This window comes from Berghia stephanieae, chromosome 13 (genome assembly GCF_034508935.2).
Source record: "Berghia stephanieae isolate SIO BIC M18660-M18661 chromosome 13, UCSD_Bste_1.3, whole genome shotgun sequence".
NCBI classification, from domain to species: domain Eukaryota; kingdom Metazoa; phylum Mollusca; class Gastropoda; order Nudibranchia; family Aeolidiidae; genus Berghia; species Berghia stephanieae.
Genome location: NC_088372.1, coordinates 20133362 through 20151037, shown reverse-complemented (window position 1 = coordinate 20151037; position 17676 = coordinate 20133362). Strand labels below are relative to the sequence as shown.

The window sequence follows — 17676 nt, the reverse complement described above, 5'->3', positions numbered from 1 at the left end:
GCGTTGTGTGGCCTTGAGCAAGTCACCTAGCCCTAGCTCACTTTGCGGCGCTGCACTGCGGCTGACGCCTGTGTTATTCCAGTCTTCCCTTGGAATAGACCCTAAAGACAAATTTCCTCTTGGGGATGAATTAAGGGAATTTTATTTTTTATTGATTATTACACAAGATATGTATCCAGTCCTACGGAAGACTGGATTTACACTTCCAATTAAATAGTTTTTTGACTTCACACTTTTCTATCATTTCCCTATCATTTTCGAGACATGTTGATCCTGTGTGTTTAGGTGGAATGCTCACAATATTCGCCAGTCGGATACAGAAGGAAATAAATTGACGTCACTCAGCTCTTTACTATTGCCTTTAGCCAGCTGTTTGTATGAGAAGTTCTCACTAAATTGTATTAAACAGTCAATAAACCTTTAAGGAAACGTACAATTCTGTGTGATGGCACCTTATATCCGGCTGGCGGATGTTATGAGTTTTGTTTAATTAAACGCATAGCAACAGTATGCGTTAATGTTCACACACTATGTTTAAATTTGGCTGGCGGATGTGAGTACTTTATCTAAAGGCATAACATCAATTCTGCCTTACTCTGGAAAAAAAAACCCCAACATATTCCCACTTCGCGAAGTCCCAGGTTTGAGAGTTTTCTTATTTTTTTTTATTTTTTATTTTTTTTTTTTTCTGCCAAGACGAGGGTAAATTTAATCGATCAATGTTTGAAGGGCGGGTTTTCCTGGCCAAATTTTTAAATATTATGGGGTTTTCCAGAGTATGATAGAATAGACGATGGGTCACAATATTTATATTATTAGAAACACATCTGTTTGATGGAGGAAAAGAACGAATTTATTATAATTGCTATACTTTATTGATTTTCTTTTTGGACTAAACGTTCTCGTGAAATGACACGCACGTTTTTGTAAGAAAGAAATAGAATAAATCTGTATAAATGGGCTGGATTGTTTTCATCGGCTTTATCGTCACGTTGGTCACTGTTCTGTTGTCGCCATTCAGCCCTGTTGTTGGTGACAGCAAATGAAATAAGGTAATTTAAAAAAAAGGTTTTAAGTCTGGTTAGAAATGACATTAACGATGCATGATGATGATGATGATGATGATGATGATGATGATGATGATGATGATGATGATGATGATGATAACGATGATGATGAGGATGATTATGATGGGGAAGATGATAATGATGATGATGATGATGATGATGATGATGATGATGATGATAATTAACATTTCAATATGATAACAATAATACAAATATTAATGCAAATAACAATAATAATAATAATAGATACTGTGTAAACAAATATTTTATTTTTAGAAAAATGGCTTCAATTTATACTAAACTTTAAAATACTTAACGTCCTCTCAAAATTTTAAGTGCCGTCTTAAGTGTCAAATTATAATTTCAAATTGTGTGAAATAATGAAAAAATCCTTTTATCAAATCATCCGGAAATCCCTTTCTTAATCGCAATTTCCGAAACAGGGCATTTATTGTACTGCGTTGAACGACATATGGACGATCTCACCAGAGAACCTGACATGTCATAAACATAGATCGATAAATAACAAAAATAGACACATTCAAATATAGGGAATTGGGATACTTGGAAATCAGATCACTGACCAACTGGCAAAGGCAGGCAGTCGCATGCAGCAACCCTCCCCAACGTACTCAACAGGAGAAATTAACAAAATGGCCAAATTTATCCAGTCTCAGAGATGGAGAGAGAAGCACCCAGAATACAACATGAATGACCCAATCAAGGTGCTCGACAGAAAGGAACAGGTCATCATCTTCAGACTGAGAACTGGACACAACCAGTTAAAGGAACATATGTGGAGGATGTCCAAAGCAGGTGCCTCTGGACAATGTGACTGCGGACTTGAAAATGAAAATGGACATCATGTCCTAATGGAATGTCCAAGGTACAACCAGTTGAGAAGGAACTTCTGGCCTGACCCAACCCCATACTCAAAGAAGCTGTACGGCAGTGAGGACGACCTCAGGACCACTGTGGGCTTCATTCACCAGACCGGACTTTCCATGTGACGTGACGGGAACGAAGAAGAAGAAGAAGAAATATAGGGAATGAGATTAGCGGAAGAGTAGCGTCCCTTGATTGGACGTCACCCATAGTCTGTGACGTCACCGGCGGAAAAGTTATTAGAGAGAGTCCGTCATGTTGGTTGTGCGCATGCGTCTCTCGTCACAGACTATGGGTGACATCCAATCAAGGGACGCTACTCTTCCGCTAATCTCATTCCCTATAGATGGGCCAGCGTGGCTCAGCGGTACGGTCTTTGCTTCTTATCTGCACTGCGCTTGACGCCTAGGTTATTCCAGTCTTCCCTTGGAATAGACCCGAAAGACAAATTTCCCCACGGGGATGAATAATGGGAATTTTTTATATTTTTTTTAAATTTTATAGACTCTTACCCAGCGGCCTACTCGAGAGTTTAAAAATTCGTAATTCTTAAGTGATAAAAATGGTATTCACTATAACTCAGTTTAATAATCCCAATTTCCTCTAATCGTGAATACGTAACACTTCAAAATTATGTAGCCTGGCATAAACTTTAATTTCTATTAAGTTTTAATTACAGAGTAGGTGACATTCAAAACACACTAAGTCCGATTTTCATCATTCAAAGAAAACGGCAATTTTGTGTCTTTTATCATTGACTTAAAGTGGAAAATACTTGACTAGTGTGCCTTTTAAGACAATACACTGAGCGTTTTGGAACTCCAAATTTTTCTGGTGATTTTATGGATTCCAAAAAACTTGAGCTTGAGCTTTTATATGGCGCAATATCCACTAAACGTGCTCAAAGCGCTTTACAAGGGGTCCCTGGCCAACAGCAACACGTAACATTTAGAACGGGACATGAAGCCTGTTAGGCGATATTACAAATTTTTGTTTGGACAAAGACAACGCTGTTAACGGTCAGGTACTCGTTTTACACCTGAGTACGGTGAGAGAATGTGAGTAAAGAGCCTTCTCCAAGGACTCAACTATGCGCCGAACGCGAGGCTTGAACCCACGACCTTCCGATCCGAAAGCGAGTGTCATACCACTAGACCACATAGCCGCACAAAAGACAGCTTGAGATTGTTAACTCATTTTCTATCTAGATGTGACAGGATGTTTTGAAAGTCACCTATTCACTTAGAGATACCCAAGAGGCCGAACTCTGGAAAAACCCATATACCCACTTCGCGAAGTCCCAGGTTTGAGCCAAAAGTTTGGTAAACCTATGAATTTCTATGAAATAAAATGAGGAAAAATATGGACGGGTAGAATTAAAAATGAAGAAGTATAGAAAAAACCACAGTAGACACCAGTGGGAGAGGAAATAGGAAGGGGACGATGAGGTTGATTGGACACACCCTTAGAAAGAATGACTCCACTATATAACAGAGAAAGTACTGGACTGGAACCCTCGGGACTGAAGATCAAGGGGAAGACCACGGGGAACATGGAGAAGAATTAAAGAAGCTGATATACAGAGAAGTGATAAGACATGGGGAACGAGATAAAAAAAGTTAGCTCAGGATAGAGAAGGATGGAAACTGTTTGTCTGTGGCCTATACCCTGACCTAGGGTGAAAAAGGCAATGATGATGATGATGATGATGAATTTATCGTAATAATAGGCAGGCCTACTGTTAACATCTTACATAGTTATCCAGTCCAAAAATCCGGTTCACCATCAGTGATGTGCGGTTTTATGCTTTACCACCCACGGCTCCACCCATGCCTTTAAGGAGATCGGTCAATTTCTTCATCAGCCCTTGCAGCATACCAGACAGAATCTTCAGCTCGGATTCCGCAGTCTTGGTGATCTCGTCGGATTCACATTGGGATTCACATTGACCAATGCAGACAGCTTGCTTTAGGTTACAGGCCAGCATCTGAGAACAGATTTTTTACAAAGATGATGTATACGCCATGGTACTATGCTGGCGTCATGTGACATGTTAAAAAAAAAACAAAAAACAATATATATATATATATATATATATATATATATATACATTATATATATATATATATATATATATATATATATATATATATATATATATATATATATATATCCTTTCTTTAAAAAATATAGCATCGTGGAGAACATTGTGCTTATTTGAGTCAATAAAAAAATTGATACGGTGCACAACTCTACTGAAAGATTTGAAAATTAGAAATGTATTTTTTACAGATAGATAAACAGATAACTTGATTTCCTTTCATAATTTAAAGTCAGTTTGAATGTTCGTTGAGTCACACAGATATCATAAAATACGTACCGACGACACTAAACAGTCCCAAAATCAACCAATTTCGTCACTGTAAAAAGTTGTCAGTTTGCGTCATCTATTTATGACATAAGTATTATTATTACTTCCGCTGTGTTGTTGATTTAGCGGTGATCAGTGTTGTTATATAGTAGCATGTTCTAATTGCGTGTATGTTTATGTGTGTGTGCGTATGTGTGTGTGTTTGTGTGTGTGTTGTGTGTGGTGTATACATGTTTGTGTGTGTGTGTGTTGGCATTTTTCAGCAAATCGTGGCATTCATGGTGATATTATTCACTTGATCACATGAAGGTATTTCAGTCGCCATTTTGATTCTTTTTTTACTATTAGGATTAGCTCGAGATCGAAGGATTTTTTTTTTCTATTAGGGTTAGTCATAAATCTTAGTAAAGGTGCTAGGATGTTTGTTTTTCCATAAGTTAAGTAAAGGGGAGACATTCTGAAAGCTCCTACATCCCCAGTATTCTTTAAATTTGTATTTTCACCGTTGATATTTTGTCAGGCATTTATTTATTCAATGTGTCATTATATAGATATAGAAGTATTTTTAAAACTTTACAAACCTTGATAGATTTGTGAAAGTTTAAAATTTCCTAATTTGACCATTGTTTTGATTTTCGGCCGCCATTTTGATTTGTTAAGTATTGAAAGGTAGTGCAAAGCAGTCCGAGAGTTGTTTTTTTTTCTATTAGGGTCAGCTCGAGAGGTTAGTCATGTTTTATTAAAGGTGCTAAGGTGTTTGTTTTTCCATAAGTTAAGTAAAAGGGGAGACATTCCGAAAGCTCCTACATCCCCAGTAATCTTTACATTTGTATTTTCACCGTTGATCTTTCGTCAGGCGTTTATTTATTCAATTTGTCATCATTTTTTATTAGGGTTAACTCGATATCGGAGTATATTTTGTTTTCTATTAGGGTTAGTCATAAGCCTTAGTAAAGGTGCAAGGATGTTTGTTTTTCCATAAGTAAAGTAAAGGGGAGACATTCCGAAAGCTCCAACATCCCCAGTATAATGTATTCACTTAATGTAAATGTTTCTGCTCGAAGCTCGAAGAAATAAATAATCATGTGAAATTGAATGTAAGCTTCAATTTAATTACAAAAACAGATCAAATGAACGTTTCGGTTTCCCCTTTATCAACAAAACAGGATGAATGAAACAGCAAAGATGAATGAGATAATGTGGTAGTGGCGTAGTTAAGATGGATAAACAAAACATTGGTTGGCAGGAAATTAGTATGCTCCTTTGTAAGGAAGCACGAATTAAAACAGAATGCTAGATATTTCTAAAAAGGTGCGCAATAAATTAAGTGAAAAGAGGGGAGGCGGGAGGAACTGTGTAATGCAGTTTAGAAAGTGAAATATAAAAACATGTAGAATGTTGTTGGAAGATAAATACAATGGAATTGAAAATCCTTTCTTAAATATAGTCTAGCCTTGTGGAGAACATTGTGCCATTTGAAATTTGAAAATTAGAAATGTATTTTTTTACAGATAGATAAAGCCAGTTGAGGTGCATAAAAACGGTGCCAAACGCCACCAAACATGATCACCATAGTACTGTACTGTAAAGTAAGTTCTCGATCTCAGGATCGTCTTTCAACTCTGCTCACGTCTGCTACTTCAGGTTTATTTTCGCAGTTGATTTTATTACCACAACCTGTTTTCATACACGGACAACTATATGTTGCTGTATCACGGGTCAGAGGCTATAGCGGCTTACACTTCATGTTGGGCCACACATAAAAATCAACAGAGGTGTACCAACTTACACAGACAACGTTGTTTACCAATCTGCCCTCATTAAATAATGGTGGGTATAATATCGAATGGAAATAGTTCATTCCCGCGAAATTGCGGGCTTTTTACTAGTATATATATATATATATATATATATATATATATATATATATATATATATATATATATAGATATATAGATAGATATGAGACGTAGACACACATACACACACATAAAGGGGAAAACCTTTAGCATAGGTAATCATATTGATGGATGGGTGGTTGAATGGATGAATGGGTGCCCTATTTTACTTATAATGCTATTACTCTCACTTTTATCTACAATATTATTGATTTTTTACTTTGTTCTAACTTATCAATTGCACAATCTGATTTAATTCAGTTATTTCTATTGCCAAAGTGCTGAAAAAAATAATTAAAGATCTTGACACGTGAGTATAAAAAGGTGCCAGACAAAGCAAGCAAGAAAAAAATACAAGCAAAAAAAAAAAAATAAATAATCCCAAAAGCAATCTTTCTCGACTGGGGATCTAACCTCAAACCTACTTATTACCGGTAACCAAGAGGTCTGAGGTTCGATCTCCAGTTGAGTAAGACTGAATTTTTAGAGTTTTTTTTCTTGTATTTTGATTTCTTGCATTGACTATAATCAAGATGTTTGAGGATCATTTCCCAGACAAGGAAGACTAATTATTTTTTGGATTCGTTTTCTTGTATTTTTCTTTCTTGTTTTGTCTAGAATCTATTCATACATTCTTGTTCCGACTTAAATCTTTAAAAAATTAAAATTAAGCTTTTATATAGCGAATTATCTACTAAACGTGCTCAAAGCGCTTTACAACGGGTCCCTGGCCAACAGCAACACATGACATGTTGGACGTGATGTGACGCCTATTAGGCGATTTCACATTTTTTCTTCGGACAGAGACAACGCTGTTAGCGGTCAGGTACTCATTTAATACCTGAGCACGGTGAGATAATGTAAGTAAAGAGCCTTTTCCAAGCCCTTAACTATGCCCCGAGCGAGGCTCGAACCCAGGACCTTCCGATCCGAAAGCGAGTGTCATACCACTAGACCACATAGCCGCACATTATTATATCTTACACCAATGCCTGCTTCCGAATTTCTCAATTTAATGTTCTCAAAAAACTTAGAGCACTTACCTGCAGGCCCTTAGCAGACTGGCAATCACCTACTGCTTTCTGGCACATTCCTTTACAGCCAGCCAGACACCCACACACTTCAGAACATTCTTTGTCACACCTGGTCTTTTCGGCAGCACAGTCAAGAACATTAGGGATGTCGACACACGCGCTGGCCTGTCAGAAAACAACAAAGATCAAACCGATTTAGATGGAACAAATGACGTAATTAAGCTCTTTTTAAATGTTTTTAGACGAGAGGCAGCCATTGCTATGAATATTTCTAACTAAATTGTATTAATCTGACTATAAACGTTACTCGGGTCATTGTTATTGGGTTTTTTTTTGCCATCCGCGTTTATGAGTAATTCTCACTAAACTGTACTAACCAGACAATAAACGTTCAAGGTTGTAGTCATAGCATCGATAGAAACTTAGATAATCACGCCTATCGGACAGTCGCCATACTGTAAACAATGACAATGATTGGTAAACATAGCAAACTACACAGGTTTTACTATCGAATGTATGTGTCAAAGTAAAATAACCACTGTTCTACCGCTTGATGAATAAAACCAACACAGTAATCTTCACGCCGTGTCACCCATTGGGCAGTATAGATAGTATGCGCTTGGCTAAGAAGCTCATAACATTGCCATCCGGAAGTATAACGGACCAACACACAAAACTATGCGCAATCATGAACTTTTATAGTCGAGGTAATACAGTTTAGTGAGAATCACTCACAAACGCGGATGGAAAAATACAATAACAAAGGCTTGAGTGACGTCATCTTCGTTCTATCTATAAAAACAATAACAAAGATAAGAGAGGTCGACTTCATTCACGTCATTGTTTACAAGCAAACCAAATATGTTTGTCCGAGCACGTGGGGAAGGTGTGTCACAAATTCCATATTTTGATTGGCCAAAAATCTACTGCTTAATTGAGTGAAAATGCATTATCTACAAGATTCAGTCAATCGATTGTTGGACAAAAATAAACCAGCAAAGACATTTTCAAACGGAACTGGTATCTCAGTGTTATGGCTTATTGTGTTGATGAAATGTGTAATTTTGAGAGTTCCCTCCACTCGTTGAAACCATCGAACCAGAGAAATACTGTTGACATGTGCGTTGTACTCTTAATCAGGGGCGGTTGCTAGCTGTTTGTTTAAGGCGGCATAGATCGAAAACATTCTCTCACCGAACTCAGGTGTACAATGAGTACCTGACCGGAAGCAATGTTGTCTGTATTGGAGGAAAATGTTATCTCCCCCAACAGGCATCATGTCTCGTCTTCATGTTGCTATTGGCTTAGGAGCCCTTTTTAAGCGTCTTGAGCTCACTCAGTGGATATTGCGCAATATCAATGTTCTAGTGGGTTTATTTTTTTAGAATGTGTGTATATTGTATTGCCATACATGTGTGTTCATTGAGATTTGTCAATGTCATTTTTAAAAAAAGAACAACATGACAACAGCAATTAGACTGCCATATAAAATGTCTTCCTTCGAATATCAACTGTGATAACGGACTGGGAATCTTATTTATAGCATCATGGGGCTCTACTCGGTGAATGATTTGTGTAATATTCGTATTGATGATTAACATGCATTTGAGGAAAACGAATAGCATAAGATCTATATTTATTGACATTTTCTTCATCCGCATTGTTTGATTACAATCAATGATAAAACTGATATGGTTTTGATTTCTCCCAAGTCAGACCCCAAGGTGTGCAAAGCTAAATTTGCCGGCCTGACCTAGTTATTTTAGCAGTAAAGAGTATCCGTTGTTTGTGGTGGGAAGTTGATAACCGTGGTTTAAAAACGGAAGAAGACAGTCTTTTATAGATAGTTCGAAGATGACGTCACTCAGGTCTTTGTTATTGTTTTTGCCATCCGCGTTTATGAGTAACTCTCACTAAAGTGTATTAATCAGACTATAAACGTTTAAGGTTACACATAGTTGTGTGTGTTGATCCGTTATACTTCCGGATGGCAATGTTATGAGCTTCTAAGCCAAGCGCATACTATCTATATAAAATACTTGGGCGGCCTGTTGACTTGTTGGCTCATGGTAGCCCCCATACCCCACTCTCAGCTCATTGTCGCACGTCTTCTCACCGCGCGTGGGGCAACAAGAAGAAGAGAGCCGACTGTGATGACGCACAACCTTAGTAAAGTAGGTACAGGTATCTAGTACCTATCATGGCTAGAAAGCGAGGACGAGAGACGCATGCGCACAACCAACATGACGTTCTCTCTCTAATAGCTTTTCCGCCGGTGACGTCACAGACTATGGGTGACGTCCAATCAAGGGACGCTACTCTTCCTCTAATCTCATTCCCTATAGATATTATTATTATTATTATTATTATTATATTATTATTATTATTATTATTATTTATTATTATTATCATTATTATTATTATATATTATTATTATTATTATTATATTATTATTATTATTATTATTATTTATTATTATTATTATTATTATTATTATTATCACAACAAACCTCCAGAGTACATCCTTCAGCACAGGCTTTTGGGCAGACGTTGGCTGGATCTAAGTTCTCCAAATTCATGCCCTGTCCTCCTTCTGCTCTGGTGAGGCCCCCGCACAAAAGTAGAGCGGCAATAAATATCATCATACCTGTTAATGAAAATAACACAAACAAAAAAATAACACACAACTGACTATAAGAGCCTGAAGAACGTACAAAACACTAAATTCGTCACAAAAAAAAGTTTTGGGCGTAGACCATTACTTAGCTAAAAAAAAAAACTATCGAAGACAAACAAACAAACAAAAAAACCAACAAAACAAGACGAACAAACAAAATTGCACTTTTATGCTCCGTAATCATACGGATCCACCTATACACCCTGCCACTAAAATTTTTATGCCACCTTATAAATGTGACACTTTGTTCTTCGGAGGGCTGGTTACTCGTTCCACGGAGTTTGGAACCGGAAGAGAGAAAGAAAAATTGACATTACGTTAAGAAAAATGCAGGATGTCGTCATGTGTTGAGATACAATTCCCTTAACAGTATGCCTAAATTTTGTGAGAAATACTCACAATCCGTAGTAGGGCTGCTGGACTCAGCTGTTAAGGCATCTAAATGTAGCTATGTGTAAGGACATAGCTAATTTCAATACATGCTGATCAGACGAAATTGTTGGCCTCATAATTTCAGAACAATATTCGATAACTTTGATGCCTACAGCACATACAGGGTGTCATATTGTAAAGTTTAATTTTAAGAAATTAATGTAGTAAAAGATCTAGTCAATTTCCATAAAGAGCTCATTTTTTAAATATCTTATCTTATCTTATCTTTTCTTACTCTGAAGGCTTAATAGGAATTATCCTTTAAATGCCTTATACAATAGATTATAATTACAGATTATCGTATAGCTTGCATTGTATCACTCACAGACAGTTTTACATAACTTTGAATGCCAGGAAAAATGTATCAATACGACGATGTAAAAATCGAAAAAATACTATCATAGAATACTTGTAATTGAAAGTTGGTTATATACGGAGAGTGAAAGACGAAACAATCCCACGAGGAATTATCGTTGCGATGTAAACAAAGATATATTTTTAAACACTTCGAAAGAGCACCATTTCACTATTACTTTTATTTTTATTTCGTTCACTATATTGCTTTGAAGGCCTATGTATGGTCAGTATTATTATATGGCTGCAAAAGCTGGACAATTACAGAAGACATTAGAAAGAAACTGGAGGCAGCAGAAATGTGGTTTCTTAGAAGGATGTTAAGAATCTCATGGACAGAGAAGAAAACTAATGAAGAAGTATTAGAGCAAACTGAAACTAAAAGGTTATTAATTCGTACAATAAGAAAAAGACAAATGCAATTTTTAGGGCACCTAAATCGACATAAATGTATTGAACATCTTGCTCTCACAGGAAAGATAGAAGGTAAAAAGAGTAAAGGTAGACCAAGAAAAACATATTTGAATAGTTTGAACAGCTGGGTGACAAAGAAAGAGAAGAGTAATATTGGTTTTCTGAGGTTATCTGATCAGAGAGATGAATGGCGTACCATGATCACCGATGTCTGGCACAGACTTGGTACTTGAAGAAGAAGAAGATTGCTTTATAATAATATCTTTCTTCTTATTAAAAAAAAATTATACCCTTTTGCAGCGGCACCATTAAATCCCGTCGCCCAGGCATTCCATGATTGAATATAGATAATCCATCAAACAGGATGTCTGATGTCAACAGGAATCACTCATGTTGTCCAAAGTGAGAAAATTGGGGTTACTTTATCTTGCCCAACGGGAAAAAAACGAAAGTGCCTGGAGTGGGACTAAAACACAAGACCTTCTAGATCACAGCGCAATGCCTTAACCACTCGGCCACTTCGCCCTCTATAATATTATGTAAATGGTATATTTTATATGGCTTACTAATTCATTCTTATAGTTAGTGTTTGTAAATCAAATTTCCTTGTGGATGAAAATTATTTTATTAATCTATTTATTTGTTCATTTATCCATGCATCCATTCATTTAATTTTCTATTTACGATGTTTGTGTTTTATGATGCAGCTAGTATTCACGGCGGAAAGACGTAGGTATACTCTTGTCATAAAAATAGACATTAAATCGTACTCAACAAGTGTGTATGAATAAATAGTGATCCATCGATTGAGTAGCATCTCTGTTGTAATAGAAATCAGAAGAGGTCTGTGGTTCGATTCCCTGTGGATACAGTATGATGTGTTGGGTTGTTTGTTTTTTTTCTTTCTTTTATTCACTTTTTCTCAGCTTTGATTGGCACAAATTGTTCGAATTTTTAACCAGCAAAATTGTATTAAATTAAATACTATTATTTTTTAACACACAAGTTTGGACTAAAGGCCAGAAGAAAAATCGATCTCATTTTATAAAATTAATATAAAAAGTGTCGCTATTAATTCTTAATTTTATACTTTTACATTTTTATGCATGTACATAGGGGTCATAGGGACAATATATTTCACTTTGTAAAATGTATATATATATATATATATATATATATATATATATATATATATATATATGATGCTCTATCTACATCATTTTATTATTATATTTTTAAAAGTTTGTAATCAATTCTCCACTTTAAAAAAAAATCAAACATACTGTATACAATGTTTTAGTCTACAAAATGTAAAATAAATATAAATTCAACCTGCCGCAGTGTACTCACGAGTCATTTTGAAGAAATGTGTTGTCAACGTGCGTTTCTAGTAGATAAATACCCTCAAAGGAATGAAGACCAAGGCAAAGTAATGATGAACCAGTCAATCCTGTTATATATAGAGCCATCACTATCCATGTCATTAACCCTTATCAATTCAGAGTCAGCAGATCCTGGAATCCCGCCGTGTTGTTTCGTAATCCTATATTATCAAGGTATGCATCTTTGTTTTGTTTTTTTTTCTTTACGTATATTATGGTTTAGCTGAAATAATTATGATTATCAAAATTATTAATTTATTTCTAGTGCTCATTATGTATGATTAATTTGTAACATAACTATTAAATTATGCAAATGTGTTAGTATTTTTCTTTTGTATTTGCTGTTGGTTTATTTTTATTTTTTAAATTATTCCTTTCGCTTTTTTTCTTTGTCGCGATTATTGACTCTCCATATTACCACTATGAACAACACCGGTGCGGCTAACGACTGGGTTATTCCAGTCTCACCTTGGAATAGACCCTAGAGAAAAAAATGTTCCCCTATGGGATGAATAAAGGGAACTTTATTTCTTTTTATTTCTTTAGACGATGTTTGATGGATTATCTATATTTTCGTGGAATGTCTATACGTATGCATCTCACGATCATTAAAAAAAATAAAGATTGGATTCATTCTAATGCTTATCCACAGCAAACAACATGCTCTTGACGTTTTGTTTTCTATCACATAAAACATATCAAATCTATTGGATCTAGAAACCCAAATTCTGTTAGGATGTATAGATAAAATGAAGTTGACGTCACTCGGGTCTTTGTTATTGGTCTTTGCCATCCGTGTTTATGAGTAATTGTCACTTAACTGTATTAACCAGACTATAAACGTTTAAGGTTACACATATTTTTGTGTGCGTTGGTTCGTTATATTTCCGGATGGTAATGTTGTGAGCTTCTTAGCCAAGCACATACTATCCATAGGAAAACAGGGCCGGGACAAATGGGAAACCTATGCTTGTGGAACGAACGATCTACTCGCTGGGATTTCATGTGTAATCAAAGAAAATGTAAGAATGCCCGTCAATGCAAGACGTTTTTAATGTACACTTTAAAGATATTTTACATAGTAACGATTTGGCAAGGGGAATCCCCCTGAATTAGGCTAGTCTCATTAGTTAGATGATTCAGATTGGAGAAAAATCAGGACTTACTAAGATGACGTTTAATAGACATAACTTTCAAAAATTAACAACCAGACAGTTTATAATACAAACTTGAGCTTTAACTGGAGATTTTATAACAACAGCAACACGTAACATGTATGTAGAACGGGACTGACGCCTGTTAGGCTATATTGCAATTTTTTCCAGGTAAAAGAATGTGAGTAAAGAGCATTTTCGAAGGACTCTACTATGCGCCGAGCGAGGCTCGAACCCAAGACCATCCGATTCGAAAGCGAGTGTCATACCACTAGAACACATAGCGGCACCTAATATACATGGCCCATCGATCCATCTGGTAACATGTTGGAATAGACTCATCGAAGACAACTGAGTTTATTTTGAAAATGATTAAAAGAGTATAATTCATGTTTCTTGAAGTTATAACTCACTCGATACTAATATTGACTATTTTGGTATTTGGTTGTAGATACTTTTACCCCTGGGTGGGGTTCCAAACCTCCACAGTGGGCAGGGAGGTACTTACCGTGTCTTCTATCCCCTTATAACTGTTTTCCAATTTGCTTTCTGTCTTTCTCTTGGTATGGGATTACTTGGTTTTGTCCTGACTCTGGCCTGAGTTCTTGGCTGGGAGGGAAACAGTCATGTGCATAGTTATTATTTGGGAGATATTTTCTTTCCTTGTAAAGCATATCTCTGTTATGTATTATTATATTTGTTATTTTTCATGTATAATGAAATGTAAGCATTTGAGTGTATTCCTCTTTGTATGATCTTGTTCTTGTGTTCGGATGAGACTTACAGGTGATCTCAAACTAAGTACATTGATAGTATGCTCTTGGAATCTACATCTGATCCCTATTTGTTCCCAGTTCCCCTTTGCCTTACTTTTCTTGGGTGCTTTAATTGTAATTCTAAAATTTGACTATCCCATTGTCTTCCTTTTTTTTTACTGGCGCTGATAAAACCTAAATGCGTTGCAATCGCCGTAAAACTCTTAAAAATAAAACATAAATGGCGGATGTGTTGTAATACAAATCTATTGATAGCGAGTGGTGTCATAGTACACAATACATCTCAGATTTGAGTCACAAACAGCGTGGATTCTCTATCGTTTTGTCATCAGAACCTGGCGATCATCTATGCAACCATTATTCAAATATCTTCCTTGAACCGTGAAAAAGTGATAAACAAACATGAATATATTATTAAAGAACAAAAAATACCGAACACGGAACGTTTCGGGCTCAATACCCTTCTTCAGCCAACCACAATCAAAAAAATCAATAAAAACATACATACACTACTTTAAAAATAAGATAAACGGCAGTTTATTTTCCATGCCATCTATTTGAGTGTTAAAGTAATGTATTAATGTTCTAATCGTTTTTGTTGTTAGCCGAAGAAGGATTTTAAGCCCGAAACGTTCCGTGTTTGGTATTTTTGTTATTTTTAGAAGCTATCATATTTATTTTTGATTATTACATCTTTACTCATAGCAAAGGTACCATCATATCAACGGGCTCGGTCTTTTCATGAATGTTCTCCAAATACACGATTTCCAATGTTATGTGTATAATATAATAAATAAATATAGCAGTTTAAAAAAAGAACAACATACTAAACACGTAACGTTTCTGGTATAAAACCCTTCTTCAGTCAATAACAAAAATACAATTAAAATGTCAATGCATCGCGTTAGATGAAGACAGACTTAATCTATCAAATACGATGGGAAAAAGGCTTTAATGTGATCCATTAACGTTTTTAATGTTTTTGGTTATTGGCTGAGGCGGGATTCTGAGTCCGAAATATTCAGTGTTTAGCATTGAATTCAGTGTTGAAGCTATTATATTCACTATTGTGCATTACTTTTTTCAGTCAACAGCTTCGAGGCTGGCAGCTTAGTATTCAATAGGGAAGAAAAGTGTAATGACAAAAAAAAAACTGGTTCCTCTTTCGTTGGAAGTGTAAAACCACTCTTCTTTCAGAATAATGACATCTCATTTTCTAATCTAGATATATGCTAGTCGTCAATAAAGACAAAAAAATCCTCGCTTTTATACGTTTCATAATTCTTGAAATGTGCCTATACATCCTGCTACAATATATGCTATCTTATGATTCAATTGTAACCTATTCATTTTTTGTTCTCCGAAGGAATAGTCACATGCTCACTTCCAATGATTTAGGTACCAGAAAAGTAGAATGTATGACGTCACTACTTTTCTTCCCTATTTATTTTGTACAATGTTTATCGTGATTTGGCTTCTATTTTAAACTGCACCTTAGCAACCAAGCCAATACTGCTTGTTTTGTATACATCCCAATCTCTCATTACTTACCAAAAGAACGTGCTTCATATTTCTTTACCGTCTACCCGGTTTTTAAACTTATGTACGTAACCTATGTTCTATCGGTTTTGTTGTTGGCTGGAGAACGGTTTTGAGCCCTAAACGTGTTGTGCTTTGTATTGTATCGTTCATTTTTCTTGAAACTGTTTAATTCATTATTGAACATTACTTTCTACAGTCAACAGGTTCTAGTATGGCAGTATTAGTATTCGATTGGCCAACGTTTATCGTCATTTAAAAATCATTACCTTTAAATGAAATGAATCTGATTGATGTCGGGTGATTTGTATGTTTTAAAAAAACACTCTCAGCTTAAATCATACAAGTTAGATAGACGTCTATATGTGTTATATGTATAATTTATATGAGGGCAAAAAGAAAGAAAAATGGTGACGTCAAACCTTCTACTCTCCTGGTTGCAAAATCCTTGGAAGTGTGTATATAACCAGTTCTTTAGGGTACTGATAATGATTAGGTTATTGAGTGATTTCTATATACCCGTTCTTAGTAGCACTCATCATCGGCCAGGATATAATGGGTTTATGTTTTATGTTTCTGTAATATTTTAAGTTTTTGTGAGGAACAGGGTGTTGGCCTTCCTCCCAACCTCTTGGCTGAGAGGAGAGGGTTTTTTTTCTTTAGGGGTCCTCTTCCCTTAGATAGTGGCAATTTCCATGCCATCAGGCTCCACCTGCCCGGGTTTATATTTGAAGTATCTTGCTTCTTTGTTAATTTTGTGAAATTGTTTGAAACCTGCATCGAGACAGCTTATAGATTCTGGTGAATAATTTGGAATACCATGGACATCGCCGTTGTAAAAGCACTATAAGAAAGATTTCAGTGTTCTGACATTAAAGACCAAAGAGTAACAGGCTGATTTCCTGCATTCAGTGGTGTGAAAGAATGTCAGATTTCTTGTTTCTGCTAATCAGAGATTGGGTAATGGAAAGAAAACTGCAGAAAACAATAGAACAGGAATTCGGTGGATTTTTGCGATCATGACTTTGATTTTGCGGACGGCATTTCACTGATATGCTCCATTCCAAAACATCATGCCTGGAACAGCATGCAAGTCAAGTTGGGCTGAAAATAAACAATAAGAAATGCAAGTGCATGGGAATCAACTTAAACAGGACAGAGACATTGCATGAAAGGAACAAAACAAGAGGTTAAGGATGTTGAAAATTTCAATTATCTTGGAGTTGAAATGAGTAAAGATGTGGGAGGGATTGGTGGTTTCAAAAGAAGGATAGGGCTGGGACTTGGAAGAGTTTGGAATGCAAAGGATATAGGCAGAAAAACAAAGATAACACTCATAAAATCACTAATCTTGTAGTATTACCTGTATGGCTGCAAAACATGGAAAATGAACAAAGAAGATGAAAGAAAAGTGGACAGTTTCCAATACAAATGTCTCAGAAGAATATTGAAAATATGATGGCAACAGCATACATTAATAGATAAAGTAAGGGAATTGGCAGGAACGGAGAAGGCCAGTGCAATGATAAAGAGGAAGAGATGAAACTGGATTGGACTTTTAGTGAGAAAGGAAAATGGGTGTGATTGTGCTAAAGCGATGGAATGGGACATGAGGGGGAAAGAGAAGAAGAGGGCGCCCCCCCCCAAAAAAAAAAAACAAAAAAAAAAAACAAAACAAAAAAAAACAAAAAAA

The 17676-nt window shown here is 35.9% G+C and overlaps 1 protein-coding gene across 1 annotated transcript; it reads right to left on the bottom strand.

The window, feature by feature from the left end:
• Positions 1 to 852: 852 nt before the first annotated feature.
• Positions 853 to 12587, bottom strand: LOC144958819 (uncharacterized). Its single transcript, XM_078891037.1, has 5 exons — positions 12483 to 12587; positions 9766 to 9902; positions 7265 to 7420; positions 3706 to 3939; positions 853 to 1023 (listed from the first exon to the last, which is right to left on the bottom strand). Exons 1-4 carry the CDS (start codon positions 12487 to 12489, stop codon positions 3754 to 3756), a joined length of 486 nt encoding a protein of 161 aa, XP_078747163.1. The 5' UTR covers positions 12490 to 12587; the 3' UTR covers positions 853 to 1023; positions 3706 to 3753.
• Between the last annotated feature and the right edge of the window lie 5089 nt (positions 12588 to 17676).

Bases quoted from the DNA above. Each gene is read 5' to 3' on its own strand.
- LOC144958819 (XM_078891037.1), bottom strand. The intron at 7,421-9,765 runs GTTTGTTGTGAT...GTTTTCTGACAG, and splicing joins CTGAAGGATGTACTCTGGAG to GCCAGCGCGTGTGTCGACAT. The intron at 3,940-7,264 runs GTAAGTGCTCTA...ATCTGTTCTCAG, and splicing joins AGTCTGCTAAGGGCCTGCAG to ATGCTGGCCTGTAACCTAAA.